The sequence below is a fragment of the Marmota monax genome, unplaced genomic scaffold (assembly GCF_021218885.2).
Source record: "Marmota monax isolate L192 unplaced genomic scaffold, Marmota_monax_Labrador192_F-V1.1 WCK01_AAM20220418_F8-fsc00062, whole genome shotgun sequence".
In the NCBI taxonomy this organism is placed as follows: Eukaryota; Metazoa; Chordata; class Mammalia; order Rodentia; family Sciuridae; genus Marmota; species Marmota monax.
The window spans coordinates 11,368,523-11,391,009 of record NW_026695221.1 but is presented as its reverse complement, the minus strand read 5'-3'; the positions used below and the strand labels follow the sequence as shown (position 1 = coordinate 11,391,009).

Here is a 22,487-nt window from a genome sequence, read left to right as displayed (position 1 = left end):
CACAGCAGCTCACAATATGTTCAACAATCTCTGATTCTCAACATCCTCATCTGCAAAATGGGGTTAACGGTGAGAACACACTGGTCTATTGTGAGGGTCAGATTAAATCGAGGGACTAGAAGAACCTAGCAGAGACGATGCCATGTGGAAGAGACTTGGTAAATGTTATCAAAAATATACATAAGACAAATGTAAAATGTATTTAATTTAGGGAGGAACTGGGAGAAGAAAAAAATTGTGTTAAATGAGACTGAAAGAAGCAAAAGAAGGACTTATTGGGTGAAGATCTGGGACAAATGTCAAAGGAACTTTGAAACAATGCTTTCTTCTTCCAAACTTCAATTTAGGCCAGTTTCTCCCACGTAGCTGAATCCACAGACAGTCTCAGGGTCCTTGACTATTTTACTCTATCCCTGCTTCCTGCCCCACCACCAATTTCCTATTTTTCAAATATTCATGTTCTATTACACCATACCATATTCAAAAAACCAAATTTTGAAGTCAGGTGAGGTTTTCCTTACAGCCTCTAGTCCTGTGTGTGTATGGTGTATACCCATTTCTTATCTCTAAAAATTCCTCTTTGCCAAACATTCTTCCCAAATGTTCTACCTTCCATTCTCTGAAAGAACCTCACAAATTCATGGACATGTGGTCCATGCATACCCTCTGCCAGGCATTTTTTTAAATGAAGATAAAATCTTTAGCAAAAATTATAGTCTCTAATAATGACATTTCATATAGCACTCAGTTGATGAGAGGTACATTTTGGTCAGGATAAGGAGTCATAACGTACTGGGCTTATAAGAGTCATTTTGACAGCCGATTGTTCTTCACCTGGCAAGTTAATTATAACCCTACATTTTTCGTGTGTGTGTGCTTGGCGCGCGCTGTTGTGTATGAGAGTTGAGTGACATTTGCATATACACCAGAGTTTGCTATTCCCCCACACGTGGAATATATTTATATTTGAGGTGCTGTTCAGTAGCAAGAGGTCTCAAGTGTAAATTTACACTTAGAAATTTGCCACTGCCTCGGTGATAAATCCCAATCCCTGGTCTCAGTCCCACTACAATCAACACACAATTAAAGAAAATATTTCATTAATTATCAATCTGAAATGAGCACCACAGGAAAGGGGTTCCTTGGAGCACAGAAAGCAAAGAAGACTCAGGCTTCATTAAAAGAAGCTGACTTTTCTCCAGCAGCCTTAGAGGATTCTTGTTGGGATGATAGAACAACCAAGAAAAGTGCTTCTGGATTTATGTCACTTTAGATCCTGTTGCCATGGGAACTATGTCTCAAAATCCTCTCAACTGGGGCTTCACTAAAGTCATGTTCCCTACGGAGCAGATGAAGCCCAAGCAGGAAGCAGTGTAGGAAGAACTATTCTTAACTCCGTTCCTTTTGTTGCAAAACTGCCCTCTTTCCAAAACTTGAATTTCTCTATGGTGCTTCTTTGTTTTATTTATTCCTACTTTTTTCTCTTTTTTTAATTACACTGTATTTGTGTTGTCGCATTTGTGACAGGTAAAGGCAATATAATGTCTTGTGTATTATCCCTCAGACTTCATGAGTTTGGCCCCAAGGGCCCCAACCATCCCTACACAGCAGAGAATGCCAGTCACAAGTTTCATTCAGAGCTCATCAAAACTGAATAGAGACAAAAGACAGCAACTCAAATGTATTCATTTGAAATGGCCATCATTGGTGCATTTTATGGGTTAGATGTGGTGTCCCCCTAAAGCTCACATGTAAAACAATGCAAGAAAGTTCAGAGGAGAAATGATTGGGTTGTAAGCATCTTAACCCTCTCAGTGAATTAATCCCCTGTTAGGGATTAACTGAGTGGTAACTGAAGTGGTGGGGTGTGGCTGGAGGAGATGGGAATTGGGGCATGGTTTGTGGGTATATATTTGTATCTGACAAGTGGAGACCTCTCTTTCTGCTTTCTGATCTCCATGTGAACTGCTTCCCTCTGCCACTCTCTTCCACCATGATGTTCTACTTCACCTCAAGCCACAGAGGAATGGAGCCGGCCTGCTATGGACTAAGATGTCTGAAACTGAGAGCCCTCAAATAAACTTTTCCTCTTTTAAAATTGTTCTGGTCAGATATTTTAGTCACAGCAGTCAAAAAGCTGACTAAAACAGTGCACAAGAAGGCATATATCACAAGTTATTCATTCTGCATCATACTAAATCTAGATTAACTTTTATTAAGTATCTGACTCAAAAATACACCAATCTGGGTATAATCAATGCATGTGTGTAAAATAGAATCCTAGAATTGGATGGGAGCTTGGAGTTCTATGTTGGGGAGTAATTAACATATTAAATACTTACATACCAAGCACTGTTTTGGAAGTTTTACTTACATAATTTATACAAGATTAGTAATCTATACAAAGTACAAATTTATCGTACTTAAAAATACATAAACTGGATTTAAGAATACTAATACTGCCATTAATATGTTATACTCTGCAATGCTGACCACACACCAGGAACTATGTTAAGTGCTTTACACATAGGTAATTGTCACAAAAACCCTATTAAGTGGATATTATTCTCTGCACAAGAACACTTCCTTGAATAGAAGGAATCAAATTTGTTTTTTTTAAGACAACCTGGGCTCTTCAGGTCCTAGGCATTGGTTACAGTAGTGGAAGAGTCATAGGATCTGCTAGATTAATGATCAGAGGGAAGAATAGAGCGGAGAAACTAAGGGTCAACAGATACTAAAACATCAATCCCGAGACCTAGAAAAAAGGGCAGTAAGGAGTTTAAATAAAAAGAGTTTAGACCCAACTGCCAGATCCTCAAAGTGCATCTAAGAGAAAATGGTCAGTAAAAAGCTGTCAGCATGATCCGAACACATACAAATGATACTTTTTGAGGAGAGAGAAATGCAAATTATCCTAATTTGATCATTACACATTGTATGCATATATCAAATTATCATAATGTACCCCATAAATGAGTACAAATATTAAGCCAATTTAAAAAGCTTTAAAATTTTTTAACTTGACATTTTTTTAAGTTGTCAGTGTGAGATCAGAGCTTGGAAATATCAAGACATATATTAAGAAATCATATAATAGAGGTGATCAGAGAAACCATAAGCCAAGGGTTAAGGATGGAAATTTACAATCATCCATAGTTAACAAAAGAGGAAAAGGAAACTCATAGAAATTGTTTCAGAAAAGGCAAAGGTGGTGGCCCTGGCAACTCTGCAGCCAACTAACCTGGGTTCTAATGCCATCACACACTGAGTAAGGTGACACCATTTGGGTCTGGGCAATACTGCCTTTAAGCAGAGACACTAACACCCAGCATAAATGATTGTCAAGAATGCCCACTATCAAAGTGTTTAATTAATAAAGCATTACAAGGCCCTTATTCCCTTGTATCTCTTTAAATCCACTTGGTCAAATTCTGCCCTTTACTTTCTTTTAAATATATGGAATATTATAGTTTTTTATTGGTGTATAATAATTGTACATATTTAGGGGCAAATTTTGATAATTTGATTCATATTGATTCATATGTACTTTCTATATTGATCAAATCAGGCTAGCATTTCCTTCTTCTTAAACATTTGTCTTTCCTTTATGTTGGGAAGCTCAGGAAATTACCTCATTCTCAATTATATTAGAGGCAAGTCAATCGTATGTTCAAATACTGTTTAACTTACACATCCAATATTTAACACAATGATGAATGCATATATTCCTCATTAATATTTACTAAGTTCATTAGAGAGAAATGTAAATACGTTCAATAGCTCATATTCAAAAATTGACAAATCCAGAGATACATCTATTTTTTTCAAATACTGAAGGAACTCATTAGAGATTTCCTATAAATTGCTATGTGGTATACCCATTTCTAAAAGACAAGTAATAATGTAGATTACACAAAACTAGTTTTACTATATTTTTGTGTTTGGGCTTTTTTTTTTTAAACTGGGATGAATCCAGTGGTGCTTAACCACTGAGCTACATCCCTTGTCATTCATTCATTCATTTATTTATTTATTTATATTATTTTGAGAAAGGGTCTCTGAGTTGCATAGGGCCTTGATAAATTGCCAAGGCTGACTTTAAACTTGCAGTCTCCTATCTCCCATCTCAACCTCCCAAATTTCTGGGATTACAGGCATACTCCACTGTGCCCATCTTGACACTTAAATATGCTAATACTGACTCTGTGACATTAGGTGATGTGTGCCTATTGAGCATAACTTCCAGGATCAAGATTCTTACTGACTAAAAGAAGCCTCCTGTCATTTTAAAGACTGGCAAAGGAAAGTTACTCCGTGACAGAAAGAGCTGCAAAGCCTTCTGAAGTTAAGAGCTGCCCAGAGCTCAGTTTCAACATAGCCCACAGTTTGGGGCTCTTAAAATAGGAATCCATTTTTAAGTGACATTCATCTCAGGAATATATGTGCTATAAAAAAGCAAATTATACCAGCACTAGCAATGTAAAATAAATGCTTTCAAGGTGTGTTAAGGGCACATGATGTTCCAAGATTGTGCTACAGGAGAAAAATGCAAGAAGATAACATGGCCTTACTGAAAGGCAGTTTGATGAAGGGGAGGCTATTCTAGGCACTAGTGGGAATGTCAATTGATTTTTTTTAAATAAGTCCTAAACCTGAAGGTTCACAAATCTTGAATAAAGTGATAGACACTCCCTGTTGGGCAGAGATGTCTCAGAAACCCTAATTGCAGGATGGTGGAGAATCTCTGCTATTTAACATCTCTACTGGTCAGAAAAGCCACAGAACCTCCCTGTAACATTTGGCTATACTCTTTAAAGCTTTCTCTAGGGAACTATTTTCAAAAAACTAGTTTTAACCAATATGCAATGGGCTATAGTTGAAGAAGTCAGGCTTGGAACTCATAAGTAACTGGTTGTGTGGCCTTGAAAAGTCCAAATGTTTTTAACCTGAGATTTTCTCTTCTGTAAACAGGAATGTGCAAGCCTGATTTATCTACCTCCTGATGTTATGGCTTCCTCCCCATCCATCATTAAATACTGAATGAAGTTCCTCAAATTTCCAACGTCGTTTTTCTTATCTCTCCATCCCATACAATTTTCTGGAACAAATTCATCCACTTCTAGGGCTCAAATGTCATTTATTAATGAGTTTATTATGAGTTAATTACCTTACATATTTAATCAGTAAAAGAACTCACAAGACTCAAACCATTTAGATACACCAAACTTTGTTACAAGTAAAGTATACAGTACAGAAACAGCCAAAGGATACATTGAGAGAAGTCCAGAGATTTCCAGAGCAGAACCACCAACGACGTCTGTGGGAACCTTTTTGGTGCCAAGAAGACTTAAGTATGCTGTTCTTACAATGAACTGGTCTTATAGGCAATATTCACCAATGTGACCAACCTGAACTATTGAAACCACCTAGGCTCTACTGAAATCAGGTGCAATGATTTTTATTATTAGATTATTATAATCTAATTATTATTTCAAACAGCATTGGCAAGCTGGAACTTCCAGCCCTGAAACAGCTTATGGACCCATGGTCAATAGAACCTAATTTATCTTTAATAAACATATTTCATTGCATTGGCCAATGAAAGCTCTAGAGATAAACATGCATTCAATCTAAATTGGCGAAGGTGAACCCATGCTATACAATTGACAGCTGTCACATGTTCATGTCCAGCTCCAACTTATGTTCTGTATTCTCAATAGACAATCAAATGCCTCTACTTGAATATCTCACAAACACGTAAAACTCAGCCATGGGTAATACATTTATCTTATTCCTAAAATATTTTCTTTCTCTCATGTTTTCAACCTAACAAAGGTATCAATATCTGAGCCCATCCTGTATTCCTTCTCTCTTATTATCCTCGCCACCCAGTAAGTTACCAGACCCTCTGGGAGGGTTCTCTCTCAGAAGCCAATTCAATTTGCCAAATGACTGATTCATCAATGTTACTTCTTTTTACTGTTTAATTGCCTTTTTATTTTTTATTATGGACTTTGTCCAAACACATAAATGTACAACCTCACAGTACATTTCACGTCTTAAATCCATTATCCAACATCAACAGTTATCTTTATTTTAACAGTCTTTTTCATATATCACTACATGGTTTTTTGCTAAAGCATTTTAAAGCAAATCCTATACTTATATTATTTCAAACAAAAATACTTCAGTGTATATTTCTATTATATATGCTTTTTCCCTTTAACATAATATCACTATGTTGACTGATTTTTCTTGATCTAGAGATGAATGTAGGGCAGAGAGATAAGATCATATGCCTATCAGGTAGTAGACACTCAATATTGTTAACATTATTAATTCCTCAAATTTAAGAACGTTTCATTCAAACACCTCCCCTAGAATTTATAATCCTTAACCTTATTTTTGTTGATTAAATTTAGTAAATATATCATTTTATTATTCCTCTCCTTCCTATTTTCCTTTTTTTTTTCTTTTTTTGTAAAAACAAGACCACATTTACTCATTACTCATGCAGGTTAAGTGCAAGGAATTATGCTTGGTCCTGGGTACACTACAATAAGCTAAATTCTGTTGAAACAATAATCCAAACAAAAAAATCTAACCCGTTATTTATGGGTTTAGAAGAGGTTGACCCAGTTAAGAAGCACTGCTCTGAAGTGATATTCGTGCCAGAGCCAGCTCTTATATAGATGAAGGAAACATCTGTGTATAAGCTATTTGAAACAACAACAATAACAAAAAGTCACTAACGGGCAAAAGCAAGATTTAGCAGAAAGGGGTCAATTCAAGAAAAGTCACAAAGGTCTTTATTCTAAGAGTAAAGGAAATCTATGTTTTATAACCTTTACATTCATGAAGAATTACTCTGATTTTGGAGTCCCTACCACAGATGGCTATTTAGACATGGCTGAGAAAAAGATGATAACCACCAAAGAACTAGTCATAACTAGTAAATCCCTCCAAGGAACTTATGCTTTTTTGTTACCATCTGTATTAAATTGAATTCAATCTATGAACCCTTGAGTGAAAACTAAAAAAAAAAAAAAGGATGGCAGACACATTCAAATTTGTTATATAACTATTTCACATGTTCTAAAGGCATTGATACAATGTACAGTCAAATGAAACACCAAAAGAAGCAATTTTTGTATATCTTTAGTGTATTTTAGCACATTTTACCTTTAAAACAAATTTTGCACAATATGTCAATGTATCTCTGAGAAGTTGAACAATGGTTTAAAAAAAAAAAAAAAGCTAAACATATACCTAAGCTGTAAGTCTTAGTTTCATGCCATTATCATCTGACTACTGGAGAAAAAAAAAAAAAAAAGACCTGAATTACACTAACCCATCTCAGCAAAATTTTCCAATTCAAATTAGAAGGGCTTCAACTTACAAATCACTTTATACAATTTAAACAAACCACAATTTTGCTCTATTGTAGAACTTTCTACTGGTCTTTCAATTCCTTCTACCTTCTGAGTGCAGACTTGACCTTGACGGCAGAGGTGGTGTTGTAGGTCCAGGCACCACCAGCCACTGTTTTCATGCAGGAACCATAGTGCCTGATCCCCACAGCCCGTCTCTTCTACATCTTGGTTTTGCCACAGAAGGAACAAGTGTACTTGGCGTGCTGGCTGATTTCAATTTTCTTCATCATTTTCCAGAGGGAGGCACAGTAGTGGGTCCCATATTTACCAACGATTCTGACTTTCTTAGTGTGTTTAGCCGTATCTCCAAGACTTAGGCCCGAGACCAGAGAACCTACTTTCCTTTCTTTGTCTTTGTCTTCTTATTGTTTATGGAAAATTTCCTCACCTTTTTATTTCAACCCTTCTATTTTAATTCGGTTTTTGCTTTTGTTTTGGGTTTTTTTGTTTTGTTTCTTTGGTTTGGTTTGCTTTGTTTTGGTTTGATTTGGGTTATATTATTTTCAGCTTTCCAGAACTTTTTGCTTATTTTTCTCATTCCTTTTTGTCTGCTCTTATTTTGAAGATGCAATAAGAGATTACATTTTAAAATAAAATTTAAAGTCAAATTTTACAATATACAAATAATAACAGCCAGCACACCAATTTTTATTCATTCTAAATCCCTCTATTGTGTATGATCTTCTAGGTGTGATAGAAGATATCTTTTCCATTCATACATTTCCTTCTTTGCCTTCTCATATTTTAAAATCATAATGTCTTCTAGGTTGTACAGTATCTTCCAAAATTGCCCTTAATAACTTTAAAAACAAATCAATTATGAACATGAAAAAAATGTAAATAGATAGTTGATTCTTGAATATCAAACTACAGCATTTTCTAAAATACCTCTTTGACTCTAATTTGACACTCTTGGAGGACATCATAATATATTTGATTAACAATTCACAATGGGTAAAGAGTCAGTCCTTTTATAATCTCATAAGGTGAAAATTTTATATAAATTAATATCATTACTATTTGCATAGCTCAATATATCAGTTAATCCTTAAGGCAATATGATTTTATTGTTCTGTATGACATTATTCAATCATATATCTAACACAAAATCTTATTTTAACATCATTATCTTCACTATTTACACATATGTTTTTGAATTTATATACTATATACATACATAAAATTGTGTGTGTGTCCTTGTGTCTCAAATGCTCTTAGGAACATCCTTGTCTTCTTGCTGGTTGTTTCATTAATAAAGGAAATATAATTTTGATATGTGCTAAAAAATAAATATTTAAGTTGAACTTTTTCAAATTAATAATAATATGAATGAATAATTTCTATTGGGTACTTAATGTAAGTCAAGGAACACACTAAGTGCATATACTTTGTCTTCCATAACTCTTACCGAAATACATTTTATTATTATACTAATTTTACAAATGAGAAAACTGAAATTTATGGGATTGGCAATTTTCTAGAATTCATATAAATGACACTTCCAAGAAGCAAACAATTGTCTTCCTCTAGTACCCAAATCCTTTGTCATTGAAAATTTATTTTCTCTGAGTCTGCAATCCTTTATGGTTTTTCCATAAACATGCAATTTAAATTTTAATGCCTTCCTAAAAACAACTTCCCTAGCACATGCAAGGTACTGAGTTCAATCCTTAGCACCCAATATAAATAAATAAATAAAATAAAGGTATTGTGTCCAACTACAACTAAAAAAAGTTTTTTAAAAAAATACTTCCTCAGATGCCCACCTTCCACTCTCTGTTCCCACTCCCTCCCTATAAAGACAACTCCTTCTATGTGACCAGGGAAGACACAGACTTTACTACAGCATCTGGAAAAAATGTATTATTTTCCTATTTTGCAGAAAATTCGAGTTTCTGTAACTTCTAGAACTCCAGTGGGGTATGAAAATCTCTGAAATTTGTGGGTATAAATTTTAATGTTCATCATTTTTCTAATATTGGTCTAAAAGGAAATTCTAACACTTTTTTTAAAACACTTTTTTAAAAGGCCAGGGTCAGGGAGATAAAATTTGTACTAAATGCAGAGCAGTTTGGGGCAATGAAAGATTACCATGAAGGGAAGCAATCATAACCAAGTCTTATATCTCTAATATGACCCGAAGCAAAAAAAAAAATGGAACATTTTTAAAAAATCAAACCAAATTCCATACCAATTATATGGGTAGCCTGGCCCCATTCCACCCCCTTACCACCTCCCACACCTCAATAATGAGAGGGCAGCATAAAACCACAGGGTTCCACCTATTCAGGGATGGCCTAGGGAGAGTAGCCTGGCACCAGTCCCAGGTGAAGTCCAAGATCGACATCCTCTACCAGTAAAGACCTACTCCAGGGCAGGCCTTCCTGTAATTACATTGTCCTGGCCCACAGCCTGGCAAGTTATTTAGAGAATCAGCTCCTGCTCTTACCATAGATATTCTCTGTTTACAGCCAGCTGTCTGAGCTGCCATGTCCTCACTCTGACTATCCTGGGACTCCACCCTGATGTCTCTGCATGCCCACACTCAGCAAATATCCTATTTTTTGCAGATGCCACTGCAGAGTGTATGCTCTCAGGTGTCCTGCTGCCTACCCCCCAGGGACCTCAAGAGACTGAGCCTGAAGTGGTCCCTGGTACGGGTGATCAAGTCCATAGCTTCAGGATTCCCCCATATTGCTCAAGTCCTTTTCACTGTCCCTGGCTTTTTCTCAAGAGTGTTCCTCCAGAGAGTTGTTGACATGATCCATTTTTTTAATTATAACTCATAATTTTAAAAACCGTTGTCTGAAATATGCATTTTAGAGACCAAAAAAAAAAAAGAGAGGCAAAAATGAAGTGAGAAGGTTCAGCTTAAATTATTGTCAATTCTATAATTTTTCAAGGAAAAAAACTAGAAAACAGCTATTTTGTCTTCAAGTTAATTTTTATTACCTTGAAAAATTAAAATATTAAATATTTGAATTTTGGTATTTAGGGCACAATAATCTTTTCAAGGATAAGAGCTTCAAAAGTTTCAAAGCAAGATAATTATCCTCTGTGAGATGTTTTCCACTCCCCTCCTTCAAAGTTCTTGATTAGATACTATTAGTGCCTAGCACATAGTATTTGCTAGATAAATGTTGCTTTTATTTCTTCACTGAATTCCATCCCTTAAGGAACCCATTCAAACCACTATTATATGTATTATTTTGTAAACTCAACTTTTTCAGCCACTACAAAAATCCTGACTAAAGAGAATGTAGCAGAGTGCAGAGGATTTTTAGGGCATGAAACTACCCTGTACAACACTATAATGGTGGATATATATATATCATTATAAATTAGTCCAAAGCCATAGAATGTACAATACTCAAAGTGAATCCTCATGTAAACTATGAACTCTAGGTGATAAAGTGGCAATGTAGGTTCATCCACTGTATAAATTTACCACCTAGTATAAGGTGGTAAGAATGGAGGAGATTGTACATAGGGGGTCAGGAAGTCTACAGGAAATTTGAGCAATTTTCTGTCAGTTTTTCTGTGAACCTAGTACTGCTCTAAAAAAGTGAAGTCTTATAAAAAGGGAAAGAGAGGAACTGCTGGGGGATAGGAGACCTGGCCCTTTTCTTGCAATGCTATTTACTTAATAAATTAGCCATTGAGGGCGTGTCAACTTCTCACTACAAAATTGAGAAAAACATCAATTTTTCCTTCCTGGAAAAGTGATGATGGAAAAACCAAAGCCAAAGGCTTTTGTGCTACACCCACTTCTTTCCTTAAAGATCATTCCCAACCTATACCAATCCCATCCTTTTAGGCTCAAAGTCCAGGTGATAAACCCGCCTATCCCAGGAAGTAGATGTCAATATCAAGCTGCAGGAGCCTGGTGCCAAAATGAGGTTAGTAGACTTTGCCAACTGCTGTTCTGTCTGAACCCACAGCTTTTGGAAAGAGAAGAACTGGCAGCCCAGAAGTCTGTGTCAGTACATTGAGCTGACCAGTGACAAACAGCGGTGTGCCACCCCTTTCCTACTATGGCACAGCAGGGCCCAGCTAGAAAATCTGGGCACAGAAGGTGGTGGACAGTACCTGCCAAATGCAAAGATTTGGTAAGTGAAGAGTAGACCCAAGAGAATTCCTGGTAAATTGTCTTCTGGTGTTCATTCCCCATTCCAGCAGAACGTTGTCTTAAAAAACAAACAAACAAAAACCCCTGTTCCAGGGCTTCCAACCAAAAGCTTCAGTACAGGAGCAAGCTCTGTGGTCAGCCTGTGTGAAAATTTCCAGCTACCACCCACACAATGAAACTGACCAATACAAAAAGGTGAGTCCCTGTGTTCACCTTAGACAGTTTTCCACCTCAAGAAGCCGCTGCAGTTAGATGATTACTATCATTTAGAGTTGTTTCTTCTGAGTTTCAGTGAGTCACATTGTAAGCTTTCTCCAACAGCTTGGGGGTCCTTGGCTGTTCTCTTGAAGCTAAGACTATCCTAAGTCAATAGGCCTCTCTGTGAGCTAGGGCCACCTGTGGACACTGGGAGATTTCACTCCTCTGTGGTTTGTGAGGGCTATTTTTTGAAGGAACACTAACTTCAGCATTTTTCTTCAAACTGGTCATTTTCAACAGAGAAGTGACTCCAGTCTTCTAGTTCAAGAGACTAGAAGAAGAGGGACCTTAATAATGACACCTCCAGTATTTAGAGAGCTGGTAGAAACCTCTAGAATTTATGTGATCTGTCTTTCCAGCTCAGTCCCCTTGTTCGTGGCTGTGCCTGGTGTCTGAGCCCAGGTTCTTCTGGTTCAGACTCTCCACAGAGTAAACTTCAAGACTCCTATCAATCAGACTGGGAAAGGTAGAAAAGCTGCAAAACTAATCTGTGAGAGGGGATAAAATATTTTTAAAAATTTAATGACATTTGAACAAATTTTTATGAAATATTCACTTTATAAGCAGCAAGTTACAGTCTTTGGGACTTGGTTATTCTATCTGTTGAATGAACTAATACAACCTAACTTACTGTGCACAATTCAAGAAGTAGTTCTCTTTTCTTTGTCCTAATTTACTGTATAGATTTTTCAAAAACAAATAAACTGTATTTGGTAAAATGACTCCTTAAAAAGGGAAGTAACCAACTGGAAAAAAGGGAGTATTTGGTACTATGATAAGTGCTTCCATGAATTATATATATATTTATCTTTGTAGCAACCACATGAGATTGGTATGATCTCTATTTTACTTAACTAAACGGAGTTTGACAAGGTAAAATAATTAGCTCAAATTCACATAGTTAATAAAAGAGCAGAGCTGTAAACTCATGCCTACTATATGTCAAAAGATTTTACTATTATTAGTATACTCTGCTGCTATATAAACAAAGCCCTTAAAGGTTTATGAGAATATCCTAAATTGATAGGCCACTCTGATGGCTTGGGCCACACTTGGACATACAGTGTATAGTGTGTGTGTGTGTGTGTGTGTGTGTGTAGATACAATCCAGAGAGTCCCTGGACTTTAGGGCAATCACTTTAGAAGACTCATTTGAAAGTCTGCAGCCTTGCTGCATGAGTCACTTGTCCCATGTTAAGGGGGAGCAAAGACCTTCTGAGGCCTGCCTCCTATTGTATGGCAGAAAAACAAAGGATGAAGGGCAGAGGATCCTTCAGTAAAGATTTTGGATATTAGTTCAATAACTACTCTCTATCCAGAAAATCTCCTTCATGTTTCAATTTTGAATGTACTGATTTATTTTTATTAAGAAAAAAAATGGCAGTTTGCTCTGGTCTCTGCTAAGGAGGTCACGTTTTTTTAGGCGGAATTGGAGGAATGACTGTAAATTTTTGGACCTTTCAAGGGTAATAGCCCTCAAGGCTGAAGGAGGAACAGCCAGTCTGCCAGATCTCTGCCTGCAAACCAAAGGATGCCTCCTCTGAATGACCCTGTGTCCTTTTTGGAAGAAGCCAATCAGTAGCAGATGCAAAAGTGCTTCCAGACAAAGAGACTGGATGAATCCTATCACAAAGGCAGTATGTGCAGATAGAGAAGAGAGGTCTAAGGACTGAATCCTGGGCATTTCACCACTAGAAGGAAGATGCAAAGGAGAGAGAGGTATAAAGAATGAAAAAAAAATTATTCTCAAGAACGAGTGAGATCTGGAAGATGGCAGCGAGGGGAGTGCATTGCCCCCGTGTGCTGCTTCACTGTGTGGGAGTATGACAAGTCAGGACGGCTAAAGGATATCTTGTTAGGAATTTCCAGCAATAGTGGGGTGCTCCGGAACCTGGAGGAAGGATTTCCATCGCACGAGGATCGGCTACGGGGACTCAAACGCGAGAGGTTTGTCGCACGGAGGGTAACACTGCTTATTCAGCAAATTGCCCCCGCGGCTAGAGTCTGCAGCGCGTGCTGGGAAACGAGGAGATAGCGACGCAGGGATACAGCGCTGCAGTTTCTGCCAGCCGTGCAAGCACCGTACTCAGGGCTGAATTCTGGGTTCGAGACGGGGGAAGGAAGCGGTCCATCTCGGTTCTCCACACCGGTCAGACCACAGAGGAGGCCAGCAGCCACCATGTTGGAAAGCTGACGTCACCATACCTGTTTTCGACTGACCGCAGCTCATTCAGCCATAGAACAGGTAATTTCAGGCTGCAATTCGCCTGCGGCTTGCAGACAGATTGCTAGGGTTCAGCGCCTGGGTGCTTCTTAGAATCTGATCTTATCGGAGTGAACACCGAGCGCGGGGCGGCCGAGTTCCGGCTCCCGGAACCGTCCCGGAACCGCCCTGGCCCAGGGCTGCGGAGCCTGCGGAGGCTGCTTCTTGGACCCTGCTCCTATCAGAGCATACACCAAGCACTAAGCGGCCGAATTCCGGCTCCCGGAACTGAGCCCGCGGGGACTGCTTCTTGGAGACTACACTTATAGGAGCTTACACCGAGCACGGAGCAGCCGAGTTCCGGCTCCCGGAACTTCCCTGGCCCGGGGCTAGGAGCCCACGGAAACTGCTTCTCGGTCCGGGTCCTGCTGAGGGCCGGTCAGGACTCACCTGTTGCTTTGGTTGCCCGGCAAGGGGAACGAAATGCTGCCATTCGCATAGGATACCAACATGGCAGAGATCTGATGTCATCAGAAAGCGGCGGAGGAGAGAACTTCATCAATACCAGCGGCAACATAAACAGTTGGTCTCCTGGTAGGGGGGGTGAGGCACAGACACCCGAGTCTCCTCAATTTGTCGTCGAGCCAGAGGGGAGGAGAAGGGCCGCCGCCAGCACCCGGAGCAGGCCCAGCGGCTCGCCAGCATGGTGACCGCGTGACACCAATTGGAGAGGGGGCGGAGCGGAGCCGCCACCCGCACCCGCAAGGTGGGCAGACCTGCGACCCAGTGGTACATGGGCGTGGTAGGAGGGGCAGGGCAGAGCCGCCGTTCGCGCTTGCAAGGTAAACAGACCTGTGACAGCCTGGCGGGTCAGGCCCAGTGGCCTGCCAGTGTGGTACACACGTCACCCCAACTGGAGTAGGGGCAGAGCAGATCCTTCTCCCACGCCCGGATCAGGCCCTGCCGGTGTGGTGGTCAAGTGACCCCAATTGGAGTGGGGGCGGAGTGGAACTGCCACCCGTGCCCGCAGGGTGAGCAGACCTGTGACCAACCTGCAGATCAGGCCCAGGGGTCCGCAGGCGTGGTAGGAGGGGCAGGGCAGATCCGCCGCCCGCGCCTCCAAGGTAGGCAGACCTGCAACAGACCGGCGGATCAGGCCCAGGAGCCTGCCGGTGTGGTACACACACCACCCTAATTGGAGTAGGGGCAGAGCAGAGTCGCTGCCCGTGCCAGGAACAGGCCCAGCTTCCTGCAGGCGGGGTAGTCACGACACCCCAATTGGAGTAGGGGCAGAGCAGAGCCTCCACCTGTGCCCGAAAGGTGGGCAGATCTGTGACCGACCAGCGGGACAGGCCCAGTGGCCTGCCGGTACGACAGACACGTCACCCCATTTGGAGTAGGGGCAGAGTAGAGCTGCCGCCCGCGCCTGCAGGGTAGGCAAACCTGCAACCGACTGGCGGATCAGGCCCGGTGGCCTGCCGGCATGGTACACTTGTCACCCCAATTGGAGTAGCGGCAGAACAGAGCCGCCGCCAGCGCCCAGAACAGGCCCAGTGACCTGCCGGCGTGGTAGCCACGACACCCCAATTGGAATAAGGAGAGAGCAGAGCCGCCGCCCGCGCCTGCAGGAAAGATACGCAAGCAGTATGAAAAGACAAGGAAAGAAAGGACCACAAGCAATGCAGGTCAACGCAACTTTAGAAGAGGTAACAGCTGCAGCAGATGGAATGTCAGATAAAGAATTCAGGATATACATGCTTCAGATGATCTGGAGTATCAAGGAAGACATTAAACAGCAAAATCAGACAATGAAAGATCACTTCGACAATGAATTACGCAAACAAATCCAGGAAGCAAAGGATCAACTATACAGGGAGATACAGGTTATAAAAAACAAACAAACAGAAATCCTAGAAATGCAGGAAGCAATAAACCAACTTAAAAACTCAATGGAGAATACTACCAGCAGAGTAGAACACTTAGAAGATAGAACGTCAGACAATGAAGACAAAGTATTTCAACTGGAAAAGAACATAGACAGCTCAGCAAGACTGTTAAGAAACCATGAGCAGAACATCCAAGAAATATGGGATAACATTAAGAGACCAAACTTAAGAGTCATTGGGATACAGGAAGGTACAGAGCTCCAAACCAAAGGAATGAGCAGTCTATTCAATGAAATAATAGGAGAAAACTTCCCAGACTTGAAGAATGAGACAGAATCCCAAATCCTACAAGCCTACAGGACGCCGAATGTGCAAAATCATAAGAGATCCACACCTAGACACATCATAATGAAGATGCCCAACATACAGAATAAGGAGAGAATTTTAAAAGCTACAAGAGAAAGGAAGCAGATTACATTTAGGGGTAAGCCAATCAGGATAACAGCTGATCTTTCAACACAGACTCTGAAAGCTAGAAGATCCTGGAATAACATATTTCAAACACTGAAAGAAAATGGGTTCCAACCAAGAATTGTGTATCCAGCGAAATTAAGCTTCAGGATGGAAGATGAAATTAAAACCTTCCACGATAAACAAAAGTTTAAAGAATTCGCAGCTAGAAAACCATCTCTTCAAAACATCCTCGCCAAAGCATTACAGGAAGAGGAAATGGAAAATAACAATGAAAACCAACAGTGGGAGGTAGGACAGTAAAGCGGAGGAAAATAATCAAAGAGGAAAACAAACCATGTTTAGTAACAGAAATAAACAAATATGGCTGGAAGAACAACCCATATCTCAATAATAACCCTAAATGTTAATGGCTTAAACTCACCAATTAAGAGACACAGGCTAGTAGAATGGATCACAAAACAAGACCCAACAATATGCTGCCTACAGGAGACGCATTTGATAGGAAAAGATATACATAGGTTGAAGGTGAAAGGTTGGGAAAAATCATATCACTCATATGGACTTCGGAAACAAGCAGGAGTATCCATACTCATATCAAATAAAATAGATTTCAAGCCAAAGTTAATCAAAAGGGATAAAGAGGGACACTACATACTGCTTAAGGGAACCATACACCAACAAGACATAACAATCATAAATATTTATGCCCCAAACAATGGTGCAGCTATGTTCGTCAAACAAACTCTTCTCAAGTTCAAGAGTCTAATAGACCACCATACCATTATCATGGGAGACTTCAACACACCTCTCTCGCCACTGGACAGATCTTCCAAACAAAAGTTGAATAAGGAAACTATAGAACTCAATAACACTATTAATAACCTAGACCTAATTGACATATATAGAGCATACCACCCAACATCAAGCAGTTACACTTTTTTCTCAGCAGCACAGGGATCCTTCTCAAAAATAGATCATATATTATGTCACAGGGCAACTCTTAGACAATATAAAGGAGTAGAGATAATACCATGCATCTTATCTGATCATAATGGAATGAAACTGAAAATCAACGATAAAAGAAGGAAGGAAAAAGCATACATCACTTGGAGAATGAACAATAGGTTACTGAATGATCAATGGGTTATAGAAGACATCAAGGAAGAAATTAAAAAATTCTTAGAGATTAATGAAAACACAGACACAACATATCGGAATCTATGGGACACATTGAAAGCAGTTCTAAGAGGAAAATTCATTGCTTGGAGTTCATTCCTTAAAAAAAGAAAAAACCAACAAATAAATGATCTCATACTTCATCTCAAAATCCTTGAAAAAGAAGAGCAAAACAACAGCAAAAGAAGTAGAAGGCAAGAAATAATTAAAATCAGAGCTGAAATTAATGAAATCGAAACAAAAGAAACAATTGAAAAAATTGACAAAACTAAAAGTTGGTTCTTTGAAAAAATAAACAAAATCGACAGACCCTTAGCCATGCTAGTGAAGAGAAGAAGAGAGAGAACTCAAATTACTAGCATACGGGATGAAAAAGGCAATATCACAACAGACACTTCAGAAATACAGAAGATAATCAAAAACTATTTTGAATCCTTATACTCCAATAAATTAGAAGATAGTGAAGGCATAGATAAATTTCTTAAGTCATATGATCTGCCCAGATTGAGTCAGGAGGATATAGAAAACCTAAACAGACCAATATCAATTGAGGAAATAGAAGAAACCATAAAAAGACTACCAACTAAGAAAAGCCCAGGACCGGGTGGGTATACAGCAGAATTTTACAAAACCTTTAAAGAAGAACTAATACCAATACTTTTCAAGCTACTTCAGGAAATAGAAAAGGAGGGAGAACTTCCAAATTCATTCTATGAGGCCAACATCACCCTGATACCTAAACCAGACAAAGACACTTCAAAGAAAGAAAACTACAGACCAATATCTCTAATGAACCTAGATGCAAAAATCCTCAATAAAATTCTGGCGAATCGGATACAAAAACATATCAAAAAAATTGTACACCATGATCAAGTAGGATTCATCCCTGGGATGCAAGGGTGGTTCAATATACGGAAATCAATAAATGTTATTCACCACATCAATAGACTTAAAAATAAGAACCATATGATCATCTCGATAGATGCGGAAAAAGCATTCGACAAAGTACAGCATCCCTTTATGTTCAAAACTCTAGAAAAACTAGGGATAACAGGAACATACCTCAATATTGTAAAAGCAATCTATGCTAAGCCTCAGGCTAGCATCATTCTGAATGGAGAAAAACTGAAGGCATTCCCTCTAAAATCTGGAACAAGACAGGGATGCCCTCTCTCTCCACTTCTGTTCAACATAGTTCTCGAAACACTGGCCAGAGCAATTAGACAGACGAAAGAAATTAAAGGCATAAAAATAGGAAAAGAAGAACTTAAATTATCACTATTTGCAGATGATATGATTCTATACCTAGCAGACCCAAAAGGCTCTACAAAGAAACTATTAGAGCTAATAAATGAATTCAGCAAAGTGGCAGGATATAAAATCAACACGCATAAATCAAAGGCATTCCTGTATATCAGCGACAAAGCCTCTGAAATGGAAGTGAGGACAACCACTCCATTCAAAATATCTTCAAAAAAAATAAAATACTTGGGAATCAACCTAACAAAAGAGGTGAAAGACTTATACAATGAAAACTACAGAACCCTAAAGAGAGAAATAGAAGAAGATCTTAGAAGATGGAAAAATATACCCTGTTCATGGATAGGCAGAACTAACATCATCAAAATGGCGATATTACCAAAAGTTCTCTATAGGTTTAATGCAATGCCAATCAAAATCCCAACGGCATTTCTTGTAGAAATAGAGAAAGCAATCATGAAATTCATATGGAAAAATAAAAGACCCAGAATAGCAAAAACAATGCTAAGCAGGAAGTGTGAATCAGGCGGTATAGCGATACCAGACTTCAAACTATACTACAGAGCAATAGTAACAAAAACAGCATGGTACTGGTACCAAAACAGGCGGGTGGACCAATGGTACAGAATAGAGGACACAGAAACCAATCCACAAAACTACAACTACCTTATATTTGATAAAGGGGCTAAAAGCATGCAAAGGAGGAAGGATAGCATCTTCAACAAATGGTGCTGGGAAAACTGGAAATCCATATGCAACAAAATGAAACTGAATCCCTTTCTCTCGCCATGCACAAAAGTGAATTCAAAATGGATCAAGGAGCTTGATATCAAATCAGAGACACGCCGTCTGATAGAAGAAAAAGTTGGCTACCATCTACAGTCGGTGGGGTCGGGCTCCAAATTCCTCAATAGGACACCCATAGCACAAAAGTTAATAACTAGAATCAACAACTGGGACTTACTCAAGCTAAAAAGTTTTTTCTCAGCAAAAGAAACAATAAGAGAGGTAAATAGGGAGCCTACACCCTGGGAACAAATCTTTACTCCTCACACTTCAGATAGAGCCCTAATATCCAGAGTATACAAAGAACTCAAAAAATTAGACAATAAGAGAACAAACAACCCAATCAACAAATGGGCCAAGGACCTGAACAGACACTTCTCAGAGGAGGACATACAGTCAATCAACAAGTACATGGAAAAATGCTCACCATCTCTAGCTGTCAGAGAAATGCAAATCAAAACCACCCTAAGATACCATCTCACTCCAGTAAGATTGGCAGCCATTATGAAGTCAAACAACAACAAGTGCTGGCGAGGATGTGGGGAAAAGGGTACACTTGCTCATTGCTGGTGGGACTGCAAATTGGTGCAGCCAATTTGGAAAGCAGTATGGAGATTTCTTGGAAAGCTGGGAATGGAGCCACCATTTGACCCAGCTATTCCCCTTCTCGGTCTATTCCCTAAAGACCTAAAAAGAGCATGCTACAGGGACACTGCTACATCGATGTTCATAGCAGCACAGTTCACAATAGCAAGACTGTGGAACCAACCTAGATGCCCTTCAATAGAGGAATGGATAAAAAAAATGTGGCATTTATACACAATGGAGTATTACTCTGCATTAAAAAATGACAAAATCATAGAATTTACAGGGAAATGGATGGCATTAGAGCAGATTATGCTAAGTGAAGCTAGCCAATCCCTAAAAAACAAATGCCAAATGTCTTCTTTGATATAAGGAAAGTAACTAAGATCAGAGTAGGGACGAAGAGCAGGAGAAGAAGATTAACATTTAACAGGGATGAGAGGTGGGAGGGAAAGGGAGAGAGAAGGGAAATTTCATGGTAATGGAAGGAGACCCTCAGGGTTATACAGTGGAGGGGGTAGAGAGAGAGGAGGAGAGGGAAGGGGAGAGGTGGGGAGGGGGGAGGGGGGATGATGGGAAAGGCAGCGGAGCACAACAGACACTAGTATGGCAATATGTAAATCAATGGATGTGTAACTGATGTGATTCTGCAATCTGTGTATGGGGTGAAGGTGGGAGTTCATAACCCACTTGAATCAAAGTGTGGAATATGATATGTCAAGAAATTTGTAATGTTTTGAACAACCCACAATAAAAAATTAAAAATTAAAAAAAAAATGGCATCCTCTTATAGAATTAAATTCTTCTACTCAATGCATTTTTTTAAACTCTCCTTAGAGTTTCAGCAAATGTAAAGCAATAACCAAGAAAAGGTACAAAGCAAAATCAATTGCCTCTGTTCACTATAATATAAAATAAAACTAATTCATTCACTCATTCATTCATTCCTAAAAATCTAAAAATATGTATAGAGCCAGTCATTTCTAACCATAGAGCAGTTTCCCTTTCAGAAAATCTTCTTCCAATTCAGCATGCATTAGAAGTCTGAATTAATCAAACAAAAAAGCATAGTTTCGATGCGTGACTGAGCTGCCAAGAAAGTAAGTTCCTGGGAGGGCAGAGACAAGAAGGCAGGAACCAGGTCAGTAGGGGCTTAGAGACTTGGTGCTCCTCTGTGAGGATGCCAGAGCCAACCCGGGGTGGAGCAGCCTTCATTCTCAGTACCTCTGAAGTAGAAAAAAAAATGTCACAGCTCTTCTCAGCCCTGGTGATCCAAAACCAGCTTCTCTGGGAATTCCTAACCACAAGCACATGTTGGTTATGTTTCAAGCTGCAATCTACATTACACGTGTAGCCTGAAAACCCCAAGCCAAAAATTCCCAAAAAAAATGAAAAGTTTTAATAATAGGTGAAATCAGATTGAGTTGTTTCCATCAGGAAGTGAAATTTAGGCAGAGAGTTGAAGAATAAGAATATTTGGAGGAGCAAGGTTTGGGGTAGGGACGGTAGGCACCATGTCTGGCCAGGAAGGTGGCAAGAAGAAGCCCCTGAAACAACCTAAGAAGAAGGCCAAGGAGCTGGATGAGGAAGAGAAGGCTTTCAAACAGAAACAAAAAGAGGAGCAGAAGAAACTTGAGGAGCTAAAAGCGAAGGCCGCGGGGAAGGGCCCCCTGGCCACAGGTGGAATTAAGAAATCTGGCAAAAAGTAAGCCGATTCTTGTGCCTGAAATGATGGTGACTGTTGATTCCATTCCTATTTAGACATCAGGAGCCCCGCTGTAACATCTTTTGCCACCTATAGCTAGAATGAAGTGTTGGGTTGGAGTCTGTTGTAAATTTAATAAACTTTTGCAAAATAATAATAATAATACACACACAACAAAAGAATATTTGTTCTCCTATTTGGAGGAATCCTCTCTTAGATCTTAGATGAATTTCTGCACACTGATGCAGACTGCCCAGAACACATTGCCCAGCTTCTATTGATCAGGTACTTCCAGTCGGGTCAATGCCTCTGAGGTAATGAGAGTTCATAATGTCAAAGGTAGAGATGCACAATCCAGCACCTAGCTCTCGTGTGTGGTGATCAGGGTGCCACCAGTAGCATTCAGCTGCCTATGGAGGCAGTTTTGGAAGAGCCAGCCAGCATCCTGACAGGCAGATTCCATGATGTGACTTGGCTCGATTTCCACCTGCCTGCCTTCTCCTGAATCCTGCCTCTTCCCAAACAATAGCCTATTTCTGCCCAGTAAACTCCCTTCTTGCTGACGTTAACCAGCTTCTTCAGATATAGT

General features: G+C 39.5%; 1 protein-coding gene and 1 pseudogene across 1 annotated transcript; one reads left to right on the top strand and one right to left on the bottom strand.

Moving 5' to 3' along the window:
- Positions 1-7,456: 7,456 nt before the first annotated feature.
- Positions 7,457-9,927, bottom strand: LOC124085161 (large ribosomal subunit protein eL43-like; annotated as a pseudogene).
- An 11,780-nt stretch (positions 9,928-21,707) lies between these two features.
- LOC124085105 (translation machinery-associated protein 7-like) lies at positions 21,708-22,007 on the top strand. Its single transcript, XM_046432614.2, has one exon. The coding sequence runs from the start codon at positions 21,708-21,710 to the stop codon at positions 21,900-21,902; it is 195 nt and encodes a 64-aa protein (XP_046288570.1). The 3' UTR covers positions 21,903-22,007.
- The last annotated feature ends 480 nt before the right edge of the window (positions 22,008-22,487 follow it).